General features: G+C 51.2%; 1 protein-coding gene across 1 annotated transcript in view; it reads right to left on the bottom strand.

Annotated features, from left to right (window-relative positions):
- LOC141175946 (dual specificity protein phosphatase 22-A-like) overlaps positions 1 to 25311 on the bottom strand; it is a 114811-nt gene that overhangs the window by 15137 nt on the left and 74363 nt on the right. The window contains exons 5-6 of the mRNA XM_073659938.1: positions 10196 to 10270; positions 9584 to 9755 (exon numbers count right to left, since the gene is read on the bottom strand). Coding sequence (XP_073516039.1) covers positions 9584 to 9755; positions 10196 to 10270 — 247 coding nt within the window. The remainder of the gene's footprint in view (positions 1 to 9583; positions 9756 to 10195; positions 10271 to 25311) is intronic.

The following is a 25311-nucleotide window of genomic DNA, read 5'->3' as shown; positions in this document are numbered from 1 at the left end:
GACTGACTTGTCTCTTGTCTGTCCTGCTATCTTACCTGCCCCGTCCCGCCCACTGCTGGTGAGGTCAGCTGGCTCAGTCTCCACCCTCAGGTCTAACTTCGATCAGAAGCCCAAATTCTATGGAACCCAATAACTTCTTCTGGGATGGTCTCATGATACCCCCAGGGGTTCCCATGGATTCGGGCCGCCGTAACCGACCTTTTGATATCAATTATGATACCATACGGTCCTCAGGAATGGCTCCGCGCTATATCTTGGCTTCCAGAGCACGTACAAACGTCTACCGCGGAGGCTTGTGTGCGCAATGGCTCCGGGACGCCGTGATATTTTTTTATTGGCCCATCCCACGCAACATGCGTGTACTATTCATGTTTCTATATCTTATGCCTCCATGCTTGTGACAGACAAAGAAACTAGTCCTATGGGACAAATGGTCAGGTACAGATAGACGAAGCACCCCCCCCTGCTGGCTGTGTTTCCTCTCGAAGTCTTTGAAGCTCCTAGCATTCAAGTGTTAAGTAGGCTTCTTATCTTACAGGAGCCTGGATGGGGGGAAACTATCTAGTTGACGTTTTAACAGAAGGCCCAAGGGTGGGGGCTGCTGAAGTGTGGCCATCCCTGGATATGATTTATCATTACCAAGATGGCGGCTACAGGTTCATCACACCTCCCCCTATACGAGGGCGCGAGGGGGTAGCACATTCCTGTGTTCCCCCGTGCGTCCTTCTGCACCCTCCCCTTGCCGGGATAACCCGTCAGCGTTACCATGGTCACGGCCTCTTCTGTGGCGAATGGAGAAGTGGTACTGCTGGAGAGCGAGGCTCCAGCGTAGCAACCTGCCATTCGACCCAGAGACCGTGTGTAACCAGCTGAGGGGGTTGTGGTCCGTCTCCACGGTGAAATGGCTCCCGTACAAGTAGGGCTGCAGACGCTGCAGGGCCCATACAATTGCCAGGCATTCTTTTTCCACCGTGGAGTAAGCCACCTCCCGGGGCAGTAGCTTCCTGCTCAGGTACAAGACAGGATGTTCCTGGCCTGTCGTGTTGACCTGACTTAGCACAGCACCGAGGCCAAAGTCACTGGCGTCGGTCTGTACCACAAACGGCCGGTCGAAGTCGGCAGCTTGCAGTACAGGGGAGCTACTTAGGGCGGCCTTGAGTGCCCCGAAAGCTGTCTCGCAGGCGACTGTCCAGTCGACTGCGACGGGCAGCTTCTTCTTGGTGAGGTCCGTCAGGGGCTTGGCCAGGGTGCTATAGTGTGGGACGAACCTCCTATAGTACCCGGCGGTCCCCAAGAAGGACATCACCTGCTTTTTGGTCCTAGGAGTGGGCCAGGATGCGATGGCATCCACTTTCCCCGGTTCTGGCTTCAGAACCCCCCCGCCTACCCGGTGACCCAGGTAGAGGACCTCACTCATGCCCAGCTGGCACTTTTCCGGCTTGATGGTCAAGCCTGCCCGGTGGATCCGACCGAGCACCTGCCGCAGGTGCTCTAGGTGATCCTCCCAAGTGGGACTGAAGACTGCAATATCGTCCAAGTACGCAGCCGCGTACCCTTCAAGTCCCTCAAGCAGCGTATTGACCATCCGCTGAAAAGTGGCAGGGGCATTCTTCATGCCGAATGGCATCACTGTGGCCTCGTACAGTCCAAAAGGGGTGATAAAGGCAGAGCGTTCCCTTGCCGCGGGGGTCAGAGGAATCTGCCAGTACCCCCGGCTCAGATCCATGATGGTCAGGTACTTAGCCCCGGCCATCCGATCGAGCAGGTCATCGATGCGTGGTATGGGGAACGCATCGGTGGCCGTTACAGCGTTGAGCCCCCGGTAGTCCACGCAGAACCGTGTAGTTCGGTCCTTCTTTGGTACGAGGACTACAGGCGAGGCCCACGCGCTGCTGGATGCCTGGATCACCCCCAGCTTCAGCATCTCGTCTATCTCTTGGCGCATGTTTCCCTGCACCTCGAAAGAGACCCGATATGCTGAACGCCGGATCGGCGGGTGATCGCCAGTGTCCACGTCGTGGACAGCCATCTCAGTCCTTCCGGGCAGGCTGCTGAACAGCCCCCGGAAGGGGTGCAGGGTGGTCCCCAGCTGGGACCGTTGGTCCTCCGTGAGCTGGTGGCCAACCCCCACATCCTCGATGGACCCACCCGCCTTGGCTTGGGTGAGCAGATCCAGGAGGGTTTCTACCTCTCCTTCCTCGGGAAGGTTGCACACTGGGTGGGCAGTCGCTTCCCGCTCATGATGAGCCTTCATCATGTTCACGTGGAAGGCCTTCCTCCTTCCACGGGCGTGATCCAGGGTGACCAGATAGGTGACGGCATTGAGTTTCTGGTGCACGAAGTAGGGACCTTCCCAGGCTGCCTGAAGCTTGTTCTGTGGTACGGGGACCAGTACCCACACCTTTTGACCCACCTGGTAGGTCCTCTCACAAGCATTCTGGTCGTACCACCGCTTCTGGTCGGCCTGGGCCTGGGCCATATTGTCCTGCACCAGCTTTGCCAAGGCCATCATCCTGTCCCGGTGGCGCACGACATACTCGATGACCGACACCTCGGGGGTGGCCAAATCCCCTTCCCATGCTTCCTTCACCAGAGCCAGGGGGCCCCGTACCCGTCGCCCGTACAGGAGCTCAAAGGGGGAGAACCCCGTTGAGGCCTGCGGAACCTCCCGGTAAGCAAATAGGAGGTGTGGGAGGTAACGCTCCCAGTCTCTCCCGTGGGAGTCGACCAACATCTTAAGCATCTGCTTTAAGGTGCCATTGAACCGCTCACACAGGCCATTAGTCTGTGGGTGATACGGGCTGGCCACCAGATGTTGCACCTGCATTTGCTTACAGAGGGACTCCATCAGCCGCGACATGAACTGGGTCCCTCGGTCGGTGAGCATTTCTTGGGGGAAACCCACTCTGGAGAAGATCTCCAGTAAGGCGGTAGCCACCTTGTCGGCCCGAATGGACGACAAAGCTACCGCTTCCGGGTACCGGGTGGCATAGTCCACTACCGTGAGTATGAAGCATTTCCCGGAGTGGCTGGGAGTGGACAGAGGTCCAATAAGATCCACAGCAACCCTCGAGAAAGGCTCTTCGATGATTGGCAGAGTTACCAGTGGGGCTTTGGGGCGCGGCCCCGCCTTCCCCACCCTCTGACAGGTGTCACACGAACGGCAGTAGGCACCCACCGCGGCTCCCATCCCAGGCCAGTAGAAATGCTGAGCTATCCTGGCCTTGGTTTTAGCGATCCCTAGGTGTCCGGCCATCGGAATCTCGTGTGCGATCCGCAACAATTCCGCCCTGAACGGATAGGGTACCACTAACTGTCGGTCCCTGGGCCACGCCTCCGGTGAACCCTGCTGGACCGTTACCCGGTACAGCCGTCCCTGGTCCCAGACCACACGCTCGCAGTCTGACTCCATGGGAGGCTGTGCCGCCTGTTCCTTGAGAGCTTTCAGGCTGTCGTCTGCTTCCAACGCAGCCTGAAATTCCTGACTTGATGTGGCCAGAATCGACGAAACTGCCACATCCTCTGTCAGCCCCTCCGGGCATGTCACCTGGCCGCTGTCTGACCCGGCAGACACTTGGTCAGAAGTGGGGAAGCCGTCGGACCTCTGCAAGGCTCCTTGGGCTCCGACGCTCCCACTCCTGGTGACAGCGGCTATGACCGCTGTGACCGTGGGTAGTGCCTGCTTCCCCTCTGTTTCTGACCAAGCCGCCCGATCAGGCAGGCTTCCTAGGCCTTTGGACATCTCGGATGTGGGGAACTCCTGCCCTGGGGTCTTACCTGGCGGCTCCTCTCTTGGGACACCCCCACCTCCCATGGCCTGTTCCTCCCCCTGCAGTGGGCCTATACTCAGCAGCCTGGATACCCCTGGGAGCCCTACACTGCCGGTAGCTGCCCCCCTCTCCATCCCTGAGCTTCCCTCTACAGAATCCTGCCCGCCCCCTCCCTCACCGGAGGACAAGAGGTCACGGCACGCCGGCTGAGCACCTCTGCGGGCATCCCCACACTCCCCACCTGCTTTCACTAACCCTGTTTGTGTTGTGTCTGTGCAGGTGTTACCCTCAGGTTTCACTCCCTCCTCCTCAGCAGGACACACACTACATACAACATGGTTGGCATTAGCAGCAGACAAATCAATACACTCTTGGGGGGCCGAACTTGGGGGTTCAGAGGGTACATACTGCGATACTAGACGCCCCAAGTCGGTCCCTAATAAAACATTTGCGGGAATATTTGGCGTTACTCCCACCTCCCGCATCCCCCTTCCGGCACCCCAGTCCAAATACACCATGGCAACGGGAAGTGCCGGCTCCACGCCTCCAACCCCGGAGACGGAAAGAGTCTTTCCTGGTACCAAGTCCTGGGGGGACACCACCTCAGGCCGTACCAGTGTTCGTTCAGCGCCCGTGTCCCGCAGTCCCATGACCGCAGAACGGCCTATGGTGACGGGTTGGATGTTGTCCAGGGACCTACCACCACCCCCTCCCACACACAAAACATTGGGCGCTCTCTGGGACTGGGATGGGGTCTTTTGGCGCTGGGGACACTCAGCCCTAAAGTGTCCTGGTTTGTTGCATAGATGACAACGTCTTACGTCTGGTCCTTGCCTGGAGAGGGCAACAGGGGGATACACCCCTTGTGTTCTAGGGGCCGGGGAAACAGGGGCATGACTGGGCTTACCCCCTCTCCAGGTGCTGCTGGCAGACTTCTTCAGCTCAGGCGCCCTGTTATTGGCATACTCGTCTGCCAGGGCGGCTGTAGCAGAAGCCCCTGTTGGTTTTCGGTCACGGAGGAACTGTCGGAGGTCCTCTGGGCAGTTCCACAAGAACTGCTCCGTGACGAACAGTTCCTGGACCTCCTGGCGGGTAGTAAGCGCTAGACCCGAGGTCCAGTGCTCTGCGGCTCTCAACAGCGCCCGCATATGATCGGTCCAGGTGTCCTTGGGGCCACGCAGCAGGCTCCGGAACTTCTGGCGGTACGACTCGGGAGTGAGGTTGTACTGCCGGATCAGGGCCCGCTTGATGCAGTCGTAGTTCTGTACCTCCCCGGCAGGTAAGTCCCCCAAGGCATCCAGGGACTTACCCCTCAAACGGGGGGTCAGGTATCTGGCCCACTGATCCCGGGCCAGATGGTGCTGAAGACAGGTCCGTTCAAATGCCACCAGAAAGGAGTCCAGGTCCCCATCCTTCTCCAGTAGAGGGAAGTCCTCAGCTCGGACTTTGGACGACTTGGTCTCCTGATGGGTTGGTTGCTCTAGCGGAAGCCCCCGCTGGGCCAGGTCCAGTTGGTGCTGGCGCTCCGCAGCTCGCTCTGCACGCTCTGCAGCTTCACGCTCCGCAGCCTCCCGGCGCTCTGCAGCCCGCTCTGCACGCTCCGCAGCCTCCCGGCGCTCCGCAGCTTCGCGCTCCTCCTCCGCTGCCTTCTCTGATGCTGCCAGGAGGGTTTTGTAGACGGCATCGCCATGAGACTGGAGACTTGCCATAGCCGCTTGTAAAAGGGCTTGTGATCTGGACAGGCTGGGCTGGGTAGGTGGTGGGCAGCCCACTGCGGGACCGTATACTGGGGACTGGCTCCCTGAGGTGCCCGGGCTGGACTCCTCCTCGCCATGAGTAACAATGTCCTCCCCTCCTGCCACACGGACCGTAGCATTAGCCTCCTGCAGGGTCTTGCTCCTGGTGCCGTCTGCCATCTTGGTAACCGACACCGCTGCAACCCTGAGTTTGCACACACCTTGTTATACTTTTAGCCTGACCGTCTAATGTTGGGCTGACCTTAAGACTCCAGCAGTGGAAGTTACCACTGGCAGTCTTTAGTGCCTGGGAGTAGGGGTCCCACAACACTATTATTCTGCAATCCCACCGCTCTGCCACCAATGTGATGAAAGCCGGCCGGTGGGTGCAGCTCTCTGGCGCCCCCTTACCTCTCAGGTCAGTCAAGGTACTGCACCTAGAGAAAGTAGTGCCAGGTAGCTGCAACCAGCGCAGGGAACACGGTAGTGTGTTATCCCTTCAACGTCACTAAACCGTAACGTCACTACACAGCACAACTCGCTAGCGCCCTCTTAGCCTCAGGTCAGTCAAGGAACTGCACCTAGGATAAGCGGTCGCCAGGGAGACTGTCCTGTAACCTACTGGGTATCGGGGCCCTCTGCAGTGAGGGCGGTATATATATCTTCCTTGGCCGCGCCAGGAATATATATATCTGAACCTCCGACCGTCACTACCAGCCTTCCCCAATCCCCAGTTGGTATGCTGCCACCAGTCCCTATTTTAGATATACGCCCAGTCCGTGAATGGGCCTATATCGGGTCAGGAACCAACCCTGGGTAGCGTTTTGGCTTGAGCCGAGCTCACACGGACGTGCGTTCGTTATGCAGAATAAAAGGCAGGCCCACAATTACTTGAGGTAATTGATTATAATAATACACTAGATACACGATATACAACTAAATATACACAGGTATAAGGTCAGGCTAAACTATACAACAATGGAATACAACACACAGAATCACCACAGCATATCAGTTACCGGTTTCTTGATTTTCTTGTGACGCAGGGAGAGGATTCTGCGGTCGCAGGCACGGTTCTTTGTTACAGGCTGAGGCCTACCACCGCATGGTCAAACTGCTCCTCCCCTTGGTGGCCTCAGCTGGTGCTCAGATGTTCAGCACACCACTCTTGGGTCAAGACTGACTTGTCTCTTGTCTGTCCTGCTATCTTACCTGCCCCGTCCCGCCCACTGCTGGTGAGGTCAGCTGGCTCAGTCTCCACCCTCAGGTCTAACTTCGATCAGAAGCCCAAATTCTATGGAACCCAATAACTTCTTCTGGGATGGTCTCATGATACCCCCAGGGGTTCCCATGGATTCGGGCCGCCGTAACCGACCTTTTGATATCAATTATGATACCATACGGTCCTCAGGAATGGCTCCGCGCTATATCTTGGCTTCCAGAGCACGTACAAACGTCTACCGCGGAGGCTTGTGTGCGCAATGGCTCCGGGACGCCGTGATATTTTTTTATTGGCCCATCCCACGCAACATGCGTGTACTATTCATGTTTCTATATCTTATGCCTCCATGCTTGTGACAGACAAAGAAACTAGTCCTATGGGACAAATGGTCAGGTACAGATAGACGAAGCACCCCCCCCTGCTGGCTGTGTTTCCTCTCGAAGTCTTTGAAGCTCCTAGCATTCAAGTGTTAAGTAGGCTTCTTATCTTACAGGAGCCTGGATGGGGGGAAACTATCTAGTTGACGTTTTAACAGAAGGCCCAAGGGTGGGGGCTGCTGAAGTGTGGCCATCCCTGGATATGATTTATCATTACCAAGATGGCGGCTACAGGTTCATCACACCCCCTTTTTCACATGTAAAGCGCCATGGAATAAATGGCGCTATAATAATAAATAATAATAATAATAATAATCATAGCCCCTCTATAGCCCCATAGTAGCCCCTCTATAGCCCCCATAGTAACCCCTCTATATCCCCCATAGTAGCCCCTCTATAGTCCCAGTAGTAGCCCCTCTATAGCCGCCACAGTAGCCCCTCTATAGCCCCCATAGTAGCCCCTCTATAGCCGCCATAGTAGCCCCTCTTTAGCCCCCATAGTAGCCCCTCTATAGCACCCATAGTAGTAGCTCCTCTATAGCCCCCATTGTAGGCCCTCTATAGCCCCCATAGTAGCCCCTCTATAGCCACCACAGTAGCCCCTCTATAGCCCCCATAGTAGAAGCCCCTCTATAGCCCCCATCATAGCCCCTCCATAGCCCCCATAGTAGATCCTCTATAGCCCCTTTAGTAGCTCATCTATAGCGTCCAGAGTAGTAGCCCCTCTATAGCCCTCGTAGTAGCCCCTCTATAGCCCCCATAGTAGATCCTCTATAGCCCTTTTAGTAGCCCAACTATAGCCCCAAGAGTAGCTCCTCTATAGCCCCTATAGTAGCCCCTCTATAGCCCCCGTAGTAGCCCCTCCATAACCCCCATCATAGCCCCTCTATAGCCCCCACCGTAGCCCCTTTATAGCCCCCATAGAGCCCCTCTATAGCCACCACAGTAGCCCTTCTATAGCCCCCATAGTAGTAGCCCCTCTATAGCCCCCATTGTTGCCCCTCTATAGCCCCCATAGTAGCCCCTCTATAGCCCCCATAGTAGCTCCTCTATAACCCCCATAGTAGCCCCTCTATAGCCCCCATCATAGCCCCTCCATAGCCCCATAGTAGCTTTCTATAGCCTCCATAGTAGCACCTCTATAGCCACCATAGTAGCCCCTCTATAGTCCCCGTAGTAGCCCCTCTATAGCCCCCATCATAGCCCCTCTATAGCCCCCATAGTAGATCCTCTATAGCCCCTTTAGTAGCTCATCTATAGCCCCCAGAGTAGCTCTTCTATAGCCCCTATAGTAGCCCCTCTATAGCCCTCGTAGTAGCCCCTCTATAACCCCCATCGTAGCCCCTCTATAGCCCCCATTGTAGCCCCTCTATAGCCCCTATAGTAGCCCCTCTATAGCCCCCATAGTAGTAGCCCCTCTATAGCCCCCATCATAGCCCCTCTATAGCCCCCATAGTAGACCCTCTATAGCCCCTTTAGTAGCTCATCTATAGCCCCCAGAGTAGCTCCTCTATAGCCCCATAGTAGCCCGTCTATAGCCCCCATAGTAGCACCTCTATAGCCACCATAGTAGCCCCTCTATAGTCCCCGTAGTAGCCCCTCTATAGCCCCCATCATAGCCCCTCTATAGCCCCCATAGTAGATCCTCTATAGCCCCTTTAGTAGCTCATCTATAGCCCCCAGAGTAGCTCTTCTATAGCCCCTATAGTAGCCCCTTTATAGCCCTCGTAGTAGCCCCCATAGTAGTAGCCGCTCTATAACCCCCATCGTAGCCCCTCTATAGCCCCCATCGTAGCCCCTCTATAGCCCCTATAGTAGCCCCTCTATAGCCCCCATAGTAGTAGCCCCTCTATAGCCCCCATCATAGCCCCTCTATAGCCCCCATAGTAGACCCTCTATAGCCCCTTTAGTAGCTCATCTATAGACCCCAGAGTAGCTCCTCTATAGCCCCCATAGTAGCCCGTCTATAGCCCCCATAGTAGCACCTCTATAGCCCCCATAGTAGCCCCTCTATAGTCCCCATAGTAGTAGCTCCTCTATAGCCCCCATTGTAGGCCCTCTATAGCCCCCATAGTAGCCCCTCTATAGCCCCCATAGTAGCCCCTCAATAGCCCCCATCGTAGCCCCTCCATAGCCCCATAGTAGCCAGTTTATAGCCCCCATAGTAGCACCTCTATAGCCACCATAGTAGCCCCTCTATAGTCCCCGTAGTAGCCCCTCTATAGCCCCCATCATAGCCCCTCTATAGCCCCCATAGTAGCCCCTCTATAGCCCCTATAGTAGCCCCTCTATAGTCCCCATAGTAGTAGCCCCTCTATAGCCCCCATAGTAGATCCTCTATAGCCCCTTTAGTAGCTCATCTATAGCCCTTATAGTAGCCCCTCTATAGCCCCCATAGTAGTAGCCCCTCTATAGCCCCCATAGTAGTAGCCCCTCTATAGCCCCCTAGGAGGGGTGGTCCCATTATTGTTATGTTACCTCTTTCGCTGTGGTCATTTCATATTCCTGCAGCTGCTGCTGAAATCCGAGGTTCGGCCCCACATACGACCTCACGGCCTTCACGGCGGACAGGCAGTCCTCCCAGCCACAGGACGTCACCGTCATCAGATAGGCAACCAAGATGGTGGTGCTGCGCGATACGCCGGCCAGGCTGCAGACAGGAGACAGGCAGCAATCAGCCATCAGCACATCCTGGGCTCCCAGGGGTCACATGTGATAAGTCCTGCCATTATCTAATACACATTGTGCCCCAACCCCTCGCCATGTTAAGAACTCTGCTTCCTGTAGGAATATGGGAACATTCTGGGCAGGAGACAGGTTTATATGGCCGCCTCGTCTCACAGAGGATTGTCTACACTAGACACAACTGTAACAAACGCCCAGAAGTAAGAAATATTAGCAATGTACAGGGCTATATCTCTTGTTATCATTCACCGACAGCAAGCAGAGATCTTAAAATGAAACGGTCAGGATTATAAAGTTTATTCAAACTTGCAGAACTTTTACATTTTATGGATATTAAAATGTCCAATAATTCAGAAATCTGCTGATCTGGAAAACCTGACGCTGATTTACATGTGCGGCACTGACCAGTGGACAAGACAGCGGCCGCCGCTCACACGACATTCGTGGATGAACCGGATGCTCTTCTTAAAATGCTGAATCCTGGAGAAGAAAGAACAGAGAAGAAGCGATAAAATATGAAACGTCAGCATCGGCTCCTCATCTATGACTAATAAAAGCACCGGCTCCTCATGCATGACTGATAACAGCACCGGCCACTCATCTATGACTTATCACAGCACCGGCCCCCATCTATGACTGATAACAGCACCAGCTCCTCATCTATGACTGATAACAGCATCGGCTCCTCATCTATGACTAATAAAAGCACCGGATCCTCATGCATGACTGATAACAGTATCGGCTCCTCATCTATGACTAATAAAAGCACTGGCTCCTCATGCATGACTGATAACAGCATCGGCTCCTCATCTATGACTAATAAAAGCACCGGCTCCTCATCAATGACTGATAACAGCACCGGCTACTCATCTATGACTTATAACAGCACCGGTTCCCCATCTATGACTGATAACAGCATCGGCTCCTCATCTATGACTAATAAAAGCACCGGCTCCTCATGCATGACTGATAACAGCACCGGCTCCTCATCTATGACTGCTGATAACAGCACCGGCTCCTCATCTATGACTTATAACAGCACAGGCTCCCCATCTATGACTGATAACAGCACCAGCTCCTCATCTATGACTGATAACAGCACTGGCTCCTCATCTATGACTGATAACATCACCGGCTCCTCATGCATGACTGATAACAGCACCGGCTACTCATTTATGACTTATAACAGCACCGGCTCCTCATCTATGACTGCTGTGAACAGCACTGGCTCATCATCTATGACTAATAGCACCGGCTCCTCATCTATGACTGATAACAGCACCGGCTCCTCATCTGTGACTGCTGATAACAGCACCAGCTCCTCATCTATGACTGATAACAGCACCGGCTCCTCATCTGTGACTGCTGATAACAGCACCGGCTCCTCATCTATGACTGCTGATAACAGCACTGGCTCCTAATCAATGATTGATAACAGCACCGTATCCTCTTCTATGACTGATAACAGCACCGGCTCCTCATCTGTGACTGCTGATAAAACACCGGCTCCTCATCTATGACTGCTGACAACAGCACCTGCTCCTCACCTATGACTGCTGATAACAGCATCGGCTCCTCATCTATGACTAATAAAAGCACCGGCTCCTCATGCATGACTGATAACAGCACCGACTACTCATCTATGACTGATAACAGCACCGGCTACTCATCTATGACTTATAACAGCACCGGCTCCTCATCTATGACTTATAAAATCACCGGCTCCTCATGCATGACTGATAACAGCACCGTATCCTCTTCTATGACTGATAACAGCACCGGCTCTTCATCTGTGACTGCTGATAACAGCACCGTATCCTCTTCTATGACTGATAACAGCACAGGCTCATCTGTGACTGCTGATAAAACACCGGCTCCTCATCTATGACTGCTGACAACAGCACCTGCTCCTCACCTATGACTGCTGATAACAGCATCGGCTCCTCATCTATGACTAATAAAAGCACCGGCTCCTCATGCATGACTGATAACAGCACCGACTACTCATCTATGACTGATAACAGCACCGGCTACTCATCTATGACTTATAAAAGCACCGGCTCCTCATGCATGACTGATAACAGCACCGGCTACTCATCTATGACTGATAACAGCACCGGCTTCTCATCTATGACTTATAAAAGCACCGGCTCCTCATGCATGACTGATAACAGCACCGGCTACTCATCTATGACTTACAAAAGCACCGGCTCCTCATGCATGACTGATAACAGCACCAGCTACTCATCTATGACTTATAACAGCACCGGCTCCCCATCTATGACTGATAACAGCACCAGCTCCTCATCAATGACTGATAACAGCACCGTATCCTCCTCTATGACTGATAACAGCACCGGCTCTTCATCTATGACTGCTGATAACAGCACCGGCTCCTCATCTATGACTGATAACAACACCGGCTCCTCATCTATTACTGATAACAACACCGGCTCCTCATCTATTACTGCTAACAACAGCACCGGCTACTCATCTATGACTTATAACAGCACCGGCTCCCCATCTATGACTGATAACAGCACCAGCTCCTCATCAATGACTGATAACAGCACCGTATCCTCCTCTATGACTGATAACAGCATCGGCTCTTCATCTATGACTGCTGATAACAGCACTGGCTCCTCATCTATGACTGCTAACAGCACCGGCTCCTCCTCTATGACGGCCGATAACAGCACCAGCTCTTCATCTATGACTGATAACAGCACCAGCTCCTCATCTATGACTGATAACAGCACCGTATCCTCCTCTATGACTGATAACAGCACCGGCTCTTCATCTGTGACTGCTGATAACAGCACCGGCTCCTCATCTATGACTGATAACAACACCGGCTCCTCATCTATTACTGATAACAACACCGGCTCCTCATCTATTACTGCTGACAACAGCAACGGCTCCTCATCTATGACTGCTGATAACAGCACCGGCTCCTCATCTATGACTGATAACAACAACGGCTCCTCATCTATTACTGATAACAACACCGGCTCCTCATCTATTACTGATTACAACAGCACCGGCTCCTCATCTATGACTGCTGACAAAAACACCGGCTCCTCATCTGTGACTGATAATAGCACCGGCTCCTCATCTATGACTGATAACAGCACCTGCTACTCATCTATGACTTATAACAGCACCGGCTCCCCATCTATAACTGATAACAGCACCAGCTCCTCATCTATGACTGATAACAGCACCGGCTACTCATCTATGACTTATAACAGCACCGGCTCCCCATCTATGCCTGATAACAGCACCAGCTCCTCATCTATGACTGATAACAGCACCGTATCCTCCTCTATGACTGATTACAGCACAGGCTCTTCATCTATTACTGCTGATAACAGAACCGGCTCCTCATCTATGACAGCTGACAAAAGCACCGGCTCCTCATCTGTGACTGATAATAGCACCGGCTCCTCATCTATGACTGCTGATAACAGCACCGGCTCCCCATTTATAACTGCTGATAACAGCATCGGCTCCTCATCTATGACTGATAACAGCACTGTCTCCTCATTTATGACTGCCGATAACATCACCGGCTCCTCATCTATGACTGATAACAGCACCAGCTCCTCATCTATGACTGCTGACAACAACAGCGGCACCTCATCCATGACTGATAACAGCACCGGCTGCTCATCTATGAATGACAACAGCATTGGCTCCTCATATATGACTGCTAACAGCACCGGCTCCTCCTCTATGACTGCTGATAACAGCACTGGCTCCTCATCTATGACTGATAACAGCACTGGCTCCTCATCTATGACTCCTAACAGCACCGGCTCCTCCTCTATGACTGCTGATAACAGCACCAGCTCTTCATCTATGACTGATAACAGCACTGGCTCCTCATCTATGACTGCTAACAGCACCGGCTCCTCATCTATGACTGACAACAGCATTGGCTCCTCATATATGACTGCTAACAGCACCGGCTCCTCCTCTATGACTGCTGATAACAGCACCGGCTCCTCATCTATGACTGATAACAGCACCGGCTCCTCATCTATGACTTATAAAAGCACCGGCTCCTCATGCATGACTGATAACAGCACCGTATCCTCTTCTATGACTGATAACAGCACCGGCTCTTCATCTGTGACTGCTGATAACAGCACCGTATCCTCTTCTATGACTGATAACAGCACAGGCTCCTCATCTGTGACTGCTGATAAAACACCGGCTCCTCATCTATGACTGCTGACAACAGCACCTGCTCCTCACCTATGACTGCTGATAACAGCATCGGCTCCTCATCTATGACTAATAAAAGCACCGGCTCCTCATGCATGACTGATAACAGCACCGACTACTCATCTATGACTGATAACAGCACCGGCTACTCATCTATGACTTATAACAGCATCGGCTCCTCATCTATGACTTATAAAAGCACCGGCTCCTCATGCATGACTGATAACAGCACCGGCTACTCATCTATGACTTACAAAAGCACCGGCTCCTCATGCATGACTGATAACAGCACCAGCTACTCATCTATGACTTATAACAGCACCGGCTCCCCATCTATTACTGATAACAGCACCAGCTCCTCATCAATGACTGATAACAGCACCGTATCCTCCTCTATGACTGATAACAGCACCGGCTCTTCATCTATGACTGCTGATAACAGCACCGGCTCCTCATCTATGACTGATAACAACACCGGCTCCTCATCTATTACTGATAACAACACCGGCTCATCTATTACTGCTAACAACAGCACCGGCTCCCCATCTATGACTGATAACAGCACCAGCTCCTCATCAATGACTGATAACAGCACCGTATCCTCCTCTATGACTGATAACAGCACCGGCTCTTCATCTATGACTGCTGATAACAGCACTGGCTCCTCATCTATGATTGCTAACAGCATCGGCTCCTCCTCTATGACGGCCGATAACAGCACCAGCTCTTCATCTATGACTGATAACAGCACCAGCTCCTCATCTATGACTGATAACAGCACCGTATCCTCCTCTATGACTGATAACAGCACCGGCTCTTCATCTGTGACTGCTGATAACAGCACCGGCTCCTCATCTATGACTGATAACAACACCGGCTCCTCATCTATTACTGATAACAACACCGGCTCCTCATCTATTACTGCTGACAACAGCACCGGCTCCTCATCTATGACTGCTGATAACAGCACCGGCTCCTCATCTATGACTGATAACAACACCGGCTCCTCATCTATTACTGATAACAACACCGGCTCCTCATCTATTACTGATTACAACAGCACCGGCTCCTCATCTATGACTGCTGACAAAAACACCGGCTCCTCATCTGTGACTGATAATAGCACTGGCTCCTCATCTATGACTGATAACAGCACCTGCTACTCATCTATGACTTATAACAGCACCGGCTCCCCATCTATAACTGATAACAGCACCAGCTCCTCATCTATGACTGATAACAGCACCGGCTACTCATCTATGACTTATAACAGCACCGGCTCCCCATCTATGACTGATAACAGCACCAGCTCCTCATCTATGACTGATAACAGCACCGTATCCTCCTCTATGACTGAATACAGCACAGGCTCTTCATCTATTACTGCTGATAACAGAACCGGCTCCTCATCTATGACAGCTGACAAAAGCACCGGCTCCTCATCTGTGACTGATAATAGCACCGGCTCCTCATCTATGACTGCTGATAACAGCACCGGCTCCCCATTTATAACTGCTGATAACAGCATCGGCTCCTCATCTATGACTGATAACAGCACTGTCTCCTCATTTATGACTGCCGATAACATCACCGGCTCCTCATCTATGACTAATAACAGCACCAGCTCCTCATCTATGACTGCTGACAACAACAGCGGCACCTCATCCATGACTGATAACAGCACCGGCTGCTCATCTATGACTGACAACAGCATTGGCTCCTCATATATGACTGCTAACAGCACCGGATCCTCCTCTATGACTGCTGATAACAGCACTGGCTCTTCATCTATGACTGATAACAGCACTGGCTCCTCATCTATGACTGAAAACAGCACCGGTTCCTCAGCTATGACTGCTGATAACAGCACCGGTTCCTCAGCTATGACTGCCGATAACAGCACCAGCTCTTCATCTATGACTGATAACAGCACCGGCTCCTCATCTATGGCTGACAACAGCATTGGCTCCTCATATATGACTGCTAACAGCACCGGCTCCTCCTCTATGACTGCTGATAACAGCACCGGCTCCTCATCTATGACTGCTGATAACAGCACCTGCTCCTCATCTATGACTGATAAAAGCACTGGTTCCTCATCTATGACTGCTGATAACAGGACCGGCTCCTCGACTATGACAGCTAACAACAGCATCGGCTCCTCATCTATGACTGATAAAAGCACTGGCTCCTCATCTATGACTGCTGACAACAGCACCGGCTCCTCATCTATGACTGATAAAAGCACCGGCTCCTCATCTATGACTGATAAAAGCACCGGCTCCTCATCTATGACTGCTGATAACAGGACCGGCTCCTCGACTATGACTGCTGACAACAGCACCGGCTCCTCATCTATGACTGCTGACAACAGGAGCGGCTCCTCGACTATGACTGCTGACAACGGCAATAGCTCCTCATCTATGACTGATAACAGCAGCGGCTCCTCATCTATGACTGATAACAGCACTGACTCCTCATCTATGACTGCTGATAACAGGACCGGCTCCTCATCTACAGTGCTGGCCAAAAGTATTGGCACCCCTGCAATTCTGTCAGATAATACTCAGTTTCTTCCTGATAATGATTGCAATCACAAATTCTTTGGTCTTATTATCTTCATTTAATTTGTCTTCAATGAAAAAAACACAAAAAGAATTGTCCTGAAGCCAAATTGGATATAATTCCACACCAAACCTAAAAAAGGGGGTGGACAAAAGTATTGGCACTGTTTGAAAAATCATGTGATGCTTCTCTAATTGGTGTAATTAACAGCACCTGTAACTTACCTGTGGCACCTAACAGGTGTTGGCAATAACTAAATCACACTTGCAGCCAGTTAATATGGATTAAAGTTGACTCAACCTCTGTCCTGTGTCCTTGTGTGACCACATTGAGCATGGAGAAAAGAAAGAAGACCAAAGAACTGTCTGAGGACTCGAGAAACCAAATTGTGAGGAAGCATGAGCAATCTCAAGGCTACAAGTCCATCTCCAAAGACCTGAATGTTCCTGTGTCTTCCGTGCGCAGTGTCATCAAGAAGTTTAAAGCCCATGGCACTGTGGCTAACCTCCCTAGATGTGGACGGAAAAGAGAAATTGACGAGAGATTTCAACGCAAGATTGTGCGGATGGTGGATAAAGAACCTCGACTAACATCCAAACAAGTTCAAGCTGCCCTGCAGTCCGAGGATACAACAGTGTCAACCCGTACTATCCGTCGGCGTCTGAATGAAAAGGGACTGTATGGTAGGATACCCAGGAAGACCCCACTTCTTACCCCGAGACATAAAAAAGTCAGGCTGGAGTTTGCCAAAAACGTTTTGGAAGAATGTTCTCTGGTCAGATGAGACAAAAGTAGATGGGAAAAAGCATCAACATAGAGTGTACAGGAAAAAAAAAAGAGGCATTCAAAGAAAAGAACACGGTCCCTACAGTCAAACATGGCGGAGGTTCCCTGATGTTTTCGGGTTGCTTTGCTGCCTCTGGCACTGGACTGCTTGACTGTGTGCATGGCATTATGAAGTCTGAAGACTACCAACAAATTTTGCAGCATAATGTAGGGCCCAGTGTGAGAAAGCTGGGTCTCCCTCAGAGGTCATGGGTATTCCAGCAGGACAATGACCCAAAACACACTCCCAAAAGCACTATAAAATGGTTTGAGAGAAAGCACTGGAGACTTCTAAGGTGGCCAGCAATGAGTCCAGACCTGAATCCCATAGAACACCTGTGGAGAGATCTCAAAATGGCAGTTTGGAGAAGGCACCCTTCAAATATCAGGGACCTGGAGCAGTTTGCCAAAGAAGAACGGTCTACAATTCCAGCAAAGCATTGTAAGAAACTCATTGATGGTTACCGGAAGCGGTTGTTCGCAGTTATTTTGGCTAAAGGTTGTGCAATCAAGTATTAGGCTGAGGGTGCCAATACTTTTGTCCGGCCCTTTTTTGGAGTTTTGTGTGAAATGATCAATGATTTGATTTTTGCTTCATTCTCTTTTGTGTTTTTTCCTTGCAAGCAAATTAAATGAAGATAATAAGACCAAAGAATCTGTGATTGCAATCATTTTCAGGAAGAAACTGAGTATTAGCTGACAGAATTGCAGGGGTGCCAATACTTTTGGCCAGCACTGTATGACTGCTGATAACAGGACCGGTTCCTCGACTATGACTGCTGACAACAGCACCGGCTCCCCATTTATAACTGCTGATAACAGCATCGGCTCCTCATCTATGACTGATAACAGCACTGTCTCCTCATTTATGACTGCCGATAACATCACCGGCTCCTCATCTATGACTGATAACAGCACTGGCTCCTCATCTATAACTGCTGATAACAGGACCGACTCCTCGACTATGACTGCTGACAATAGCGCTGGCTCCTCATCCATGACTGATAACAGCACCAGCTCCTCACCTATGACTGATAACAGCACAGGCTCTACATCTATGACTGCTGATAACAGGACCGGGTCCTCGACTATGACTGCTGACAACAGCACTGGCTCCTCATCTATGACTGATAAGAGCACGGGCTTCTCAGCTATGACTGCTGATAACAGCACCGGCACCTCATCTATGACTGATAACAGCACCGGCTCCTCAGCTATGACTGCTGATAAGAGCACCGGCTCCTCATCTATGACTGCTGATAACAGGACCGGCTCCTCGACTATGACTGCTGACAACAGCACCGGCTCCTCATCTATGACTGACAATAGCGCTGGCTCCTCATCCATGACTGATAACAGCACCAGCTCCTCACCTATGACTGATAACAGCACAGGCTCTACATCTATGACTGCTGATAACAGGACCGGGTCCTCGACTATGACTGCTGACAACAGCACTGGCTCCTCATGTATGACTGATAAGAGCACCGGCTCCTCAGCTATGACTGCTGATGACAGCACCGGCAATTCATCTATGACTGATAACAGGACCGGCTCCTCGACTATCACTGATGACAACAGCACGGGCTCCTCATCTATGACTGCTGATAACAGGACCGGCTCCTCGACTATGACTGCTGACAACAGCACCGGCTCCTCATCTATGACTGAAAAAAGCACTGGCTCCTCATCTATGACTGCTGATAACAGCACTGGCTCATCTATGATTGATAACAGCACAGGCTCCTCATCTGTGACTGTTAACAGCACCGGCTCCTCATCTATGACTGATAACAGCACAGGTTCCTCATCTATGACTGATAACAGCACTGGCTCCTCAGCTATGACTGCTGATAACAGCACCGGCTCCTCATCTATGACTGCTGATAACAGCACAGGTTCCTCATCTATGACTGATAACAGCACCGGCTCCTCATCTATGACTGATAACAGCACTGGCTCTTCATCTATGACTGCTGATAACAGCACCGGCTCCTCATCTATGACTGATAAGAGCACCAGCTCCTCCTCTATGACTGATAAGAGCACAGGCTCCTCAGATATGACTGCTGATAACAGCACTGGCTCCTCCTCTATGACTGATAAGAGCACCGGCTCCTCATCTATGACTGCTGATAACAGCACTGGCTCCTCATCTATGACTGATAACAGCCCTGACTCCTCCTCTATGACTGCTGATAACAGCACTGGCTCCTCATCTATGACTGATAACAGCACCGGCTCCTCATCTATGACTGATAACAGTACCGGCTCCTCATCTATAACTGCTGATAACAGGACCGACTCCTCGACTATGACTGCTGACAATAGCGCTGGCTCCTTATCCATGACTGATAACAGCACCAGCTCCTCACCTATGACTGATAAGAGCACCGGCTCCTCAGCTATGACTGCTGATAACGGCACCGGCACCTCATCTATGACTGATAACAGCACCGGCTCCTCAGCTATGACTGCTGATAAGAGCACCGGCTCTTCATCTATGACTGATAACAGCACCGGCTCTATATCTATGACTGCTGATAACAGGACCGGCTCCTCGACTATGACTGCTGACAACAGCACTGGCTCCTCATCTATGACTGCTGATAACAGGAGCGGCTCCTCGACTATGACTGCTGACAACGGCACTGGCTCCTCATCTATGACTGATAACAGCAGCGCCTCCTCATCTATGACTGATAAAAGCACTGGCTCCTCATCTATTACTGATAACAGCACTGACTCCTCATCTATGACTGATAACAGCACCGGCTCCTCATCTATGACTGATAACAGCAGTGGCTCCACATCTATGACTGCTAGCAGCACCGGCTCCTCATCTATGACTGCTAGCAGCACCGGCTCCTCCTCTATGACTGCCGATAACAGCACCAGCTCTTCATCTAAGACTGCTGATAACAGCACCGGCTCCACATCTATGACTGCTGATAACAGGACCGGCTCCTCGACTATGACTGATGACAACAGCACTGGCTCCTCATCTATGACTGCTAAGAGCATCGGCTCCTCCTCTATGACTGCCGATAACAGCACCAGCTCTTCATCTATGACTGATAACAGCACTGGCTCCTCATCTATGACTGCTAACAGCACCGGCTCCTCCTCTATGACTGCCGATAACAGCACCAGCTCTTCATCTATGACTGATAACAGCACTGGCTCCTCATCTATGACTGATATCAGCACCGCTTCCTCAGTCATGACTGCTGATAACAGCACCAGCTCCTCATCTATGACTGCTGATAACAGCACCGGCTCCTCATCTATGACTGCTGAGAACAGCACCGGCTACTCATCTATGGCTGACAACAGCACCGGCTCTTCATCTGTGACTGATAACAGCACCGGCTCCACATCTATGACTGCTGATAACAGGACCGGCTCCTCGACTATGACTGATGACAACAGCACTGGCTCCTCATCTATGACTGCTAAGAGCATCGGCTCCTCCTCTATGACTGCCGATAACAGCACCAGCTCTCCATCTATGACTGATAACAGCACTGGCTCCTCATCTATGACTGCTAACAGCACCGGCTCCTCCTCTATGACTGCCGATAACAGCACCAGCTCTTCATCTATGACTGATAACAGCACTGGCTCCTCATCTATGACTGATAACAGCACCGCTTCCTCAGCTATGACTGCTGATAACAGCAGCAGCTCCTCATCTATGACTGCTGATAACAGCACCGGCTCCTCATCTATGACTGCTGAGAACAGCACTGGCTACTCATCTATGGCTGACAACAGCACTGGCTCTTCATCTGTGACTGATAACAGCACCGGCTCTACATCTATGACTGCTGATAACAGGACCGGCTCCTCAACTATAACTGATGACAACAGCACTGGCTCCTCCTCTATGACTGATAACAGCACCGGCTCTACATCTATGACTGCTGATAACAGCACTGGCTCCTCGACTATAACTGATGACAACAGCACTGGCTCCACATCTATGACTGCTGACAACAGAGTCGGCTCCTCATCTATGACTAATAAAATCACTGGCTCCTCATCTCTGACTGCTGATAACAGAGCCGGCTCCTCATCTATGACTAATAAAATCACTGGCTCCTCATCTATGACTGCTGATAACAGCACCGGCTCCTCATCTATAACTGATAAAAGCACTGGTCCTCATCTATGACTGCTGATAACAGGACCGGCATCTCGACTATGACTGCTGACAACAGCACCGGCTCCTCATCTATGACTGATAAAAGCACTGGCTCCTCATCTATGACTGCTGATAACAGCAGCGGCTCCTCATCTATGACTGATAAAAGCACTGGCTCCTCATCTATGACTGCTGACAACAGCACCGGCTCCTAATCTATGACTGATAAAATCACTGGCTCCTCATCTATGACTGATAAGAGCACTGGCTCCTCAGCTATGACTGCTGATAACAGCACCAGCTCCTCATCTATGACTGATAAGAGCACCGGTTCCTCCTCTATGACTGATAACAGCACCGGCTCCTCAGCTATGACTGCTGATAACAGCACCGGCTCCTCATCTATGACTGATAAGAGCACTGGTTCCTCCTCTATGACTGATAAGAGCACCGGCTCCTCAGCTATGACTGCTGATAACAGGACCGGCTCCTCAACTATAACTGATGACAACAGCACTGGCTCCTCCTCTATGACTGATAACAGCACCGGCTCTACATCTATGACTGCTGATAACAGCACTGGCTCCTCGACTATAACTGATGACAACAGCACTGGCTCCACATCTATGACTGCTGACAACAGAGTCGGCTCCTCATCTATGACTAATAAAATCACTGGCTCCTCATCTCTGACTGCTGATAACAGAGCCGGCTCCTCATCTATGACTAATAAAATCACTGGCTCCTCATCTAGGACTGCTGATAACAGCACCGGCTCCTCATCTATAACTGATAAAAGCACTGGTCCTCATCTATGACTGCTGATAACAGGACCGGCATCTCGACTATGACTGCTGACAACAGCACCGGCTCCTCATCTATGACTGATAAAAGCACTGGCTCCTCATCTATGACTGCTGATAACAGCAGCGGCTCCTCATCTATGACTGATAAAAGCACTGGCTCCTCATCTATGACTGCTGACAACAGCACCGGCTCCTAATCTATGACTGATAAAATCACTGGCTCCTCATCTATGACTGATAAGAGCACTGGCTCCTCAGCTATGACTGCTGATAACAGCACCAGCTCCTCATCTATGACTGATAAGAGCACCGGTTCCTCCTCTATGACTGATAACAGCACCGGCTCCTCAGCTATGACTGCTGATAACAGCACCGGCTCCTCATCTATGACTGATAAGAGCACTGGTTCCTCCTCTATGACTGATAAGAGCACCGGCTCCTCAGCTATGACTGCTGATAACAGCACCGGCTCCTCATCTATGACTGATAAGAGCACCGGCTCCTCATCTATGACTGCTGATAACAGCACTGGCTCCTCATCTATAACTGATAACAGCCCTGACTCCTCCTCTATGACTGCTGACAACAGCACTGGCTCCTCATCTATGACTGATAACAGCACCAGCTCCTCATCTATGACTGATAACAGTACCGGCTCCTCATCTATAACTGCTGATAACAGGACCGGCTCCTCGACTATGACTGCTGACAACAGCACTGGCTCCTCATCTATGACTGCTGATAACAGGAGCGGCTCCTCGACTATGACTGCTGACAATGGCACTAGCTCCTCATCTATGACTGATAATAGCACCGGCTCCTCATCTATGACTGATAACAGCACTGGCTCCTCATCTATGACTGATAACAGCATCGGCTCCTCATCTATGACTGATAACAGCACTTGCTCCACATCTATGACTGCTAACAGCACCGGCTCCTCCTCTATGACTGCCGATAAAAGCACCAGCTCTTCATCTATTACTGCTGATAACAGTAACGGCTCCTCATCTATAACTGCTGATAACAGGACCGACTCCTCGACTATGACTGCTGACAATAGCGCTGGCTCCTTATCCATGACTGATAACAGCACCAGCTCCTCACCTATGACTGATAAGAGCACCGGCTCCTCAGCTATGACTGCTGATAACAGCACCGGCACCTCATCTATGACTGATAACAGCACCGGCTCCTCAGCTATGACTGCTGATAAGAGCACCGGCTCTTCATCTATGACTGATAAGAGCACCAGCTCCTCACCTATGACTGATAACAGCACCGGCTCTATATCTATGACTGCTGATAACAGGACCGGCTCCTCGACTATGACTGCTGACAACAGCACTGGCTCCTCATCTACGACTGCTGATAACAGGAGCGGCTCCTCGACTATGACTGCTGACAACGGCACTGGCTCCTCATCTATGACTGATAACAGCAGCGCCTCCTCATCTATGACTGATAAAAGCACTGGCTCCTCATCTATTACTGATAACAGCACTGACTCCTCATCTATGACTGATAACAGCACCGGCTCCTCATCTATGACTGATAACAGCAGTGGCTCCACATTTATGACTGCTAGCAGCACCGGCTCCTCATCTATGACTGCTAGCAGCACCGGCTCCTCCTCTATGACTGCCGATAACAGCACCAGCTCTTCATCTAAGACTGCTGATAACAGCACCGGCTCCACATCTATGACTGCTGATAACAGGACCGGCTCCTCGACTATGACTGATGACAACAGCACTGGCTCCTCATCTATGACTGTTTAGAGCATCGGCTCCTCCTCTATGACTGCCGATAACAGCACCAGCTCTTCATCTATGACTGATAACAGCACTGGCTCCTCATCTATGACTGCTAACAGCACCGGCTCCTCCTCTATGACTGCCGATAACAGCACCAGCTCTTCATCTATGACTGATAACAGCACTGGCTCCTCATCTATGACTGATATCAGCACCGCTTCCTCAGTCATGACTGCTGATAACAGCACCAGCTCCTCATCTATGACTGCTGATAACAGCACCGGCTCCTCATCTATGACTGCTGAGAACAGCACCGGCTACTCATCTATGGCTGACAACAGCACCGGCTCTTCATCTGTGACTGATAACAGCACAGGCTCCACATCTATGACTGCTGATAACAGGACCGGCTCCTCGACTATGACTGATGACAACAGCACTGGCTCCTCATCTATGACTGCTAAGAGCATCGGCTCCTCCTCTATGACTGCCGATAACAGCACCAGCTCTCCATCTATGACTGATAACAGCACTGGCTCCTCATCTATGACTGCTAACAGCACCGGCTCCTCCTCTATGACTGCCGATAACAGCACCAGCTCTTCATCTATGACTGATAACAGCACTGGCTCCTCATCTATGACTGATAACAGCACCGCTTCCTCAGCTATGACTGCTGATAACAGCAGCAGCTCCTCATCTATGACTGCTGATAACAGCACCGGCTCCTCATCTATGACTGCTGAGAACAGCACTGGCTACTCATCTATGGCTGACAACAGCACCGGTTCTACATCTATGACTGCTGATAACAGCACTGGCTCCTCGACTATAACTGATGACAACAGCACTGGCTCCACATCTATGACTGCTGACAACAGAGCCGGCTCCTCATCTATGACTAATAAAATCACTGGCTCCTCATCTCTGACTGCTGATAACAGAGCCGGCTCCTCATCTATGACTAATAAAATCACTGGCTCCTCATCTATTACTGCTGATAACAGCACCGGCTCCTCATCTATGACTGATAAAAGCACTGGTCCTCATCTATGACTGCTGATAACAGGACCGGCATCTCGACTATGACTGCTGACAACAGCACCGGCTCCTCATCTATGACTGATAAAAGCACTGGCTCCTCATCTATGACTGCTGATAACAGCAGCGGCTCCTCATCTATGACTGATA

This window comes from Phyllobates terribilis, unplaced genomic scaffold (genome assembly GCF_046119375.1).
Source record: "Phyllobates terribilis strain yellow unplaced genomic scaffold, ASM4611937v1 Scaffold_14__1_contigs__length_39327217, whole genome shotgun sequence".
NCBI lineage: Eukaryota > Metazoa > Chordata > Amphibia > Anura > Dendrobatidae > Phyllobates > Phyllobates terribilis.
This window is presented reverse-complemented; position numbering and strand designations above follow the sequence as displayed.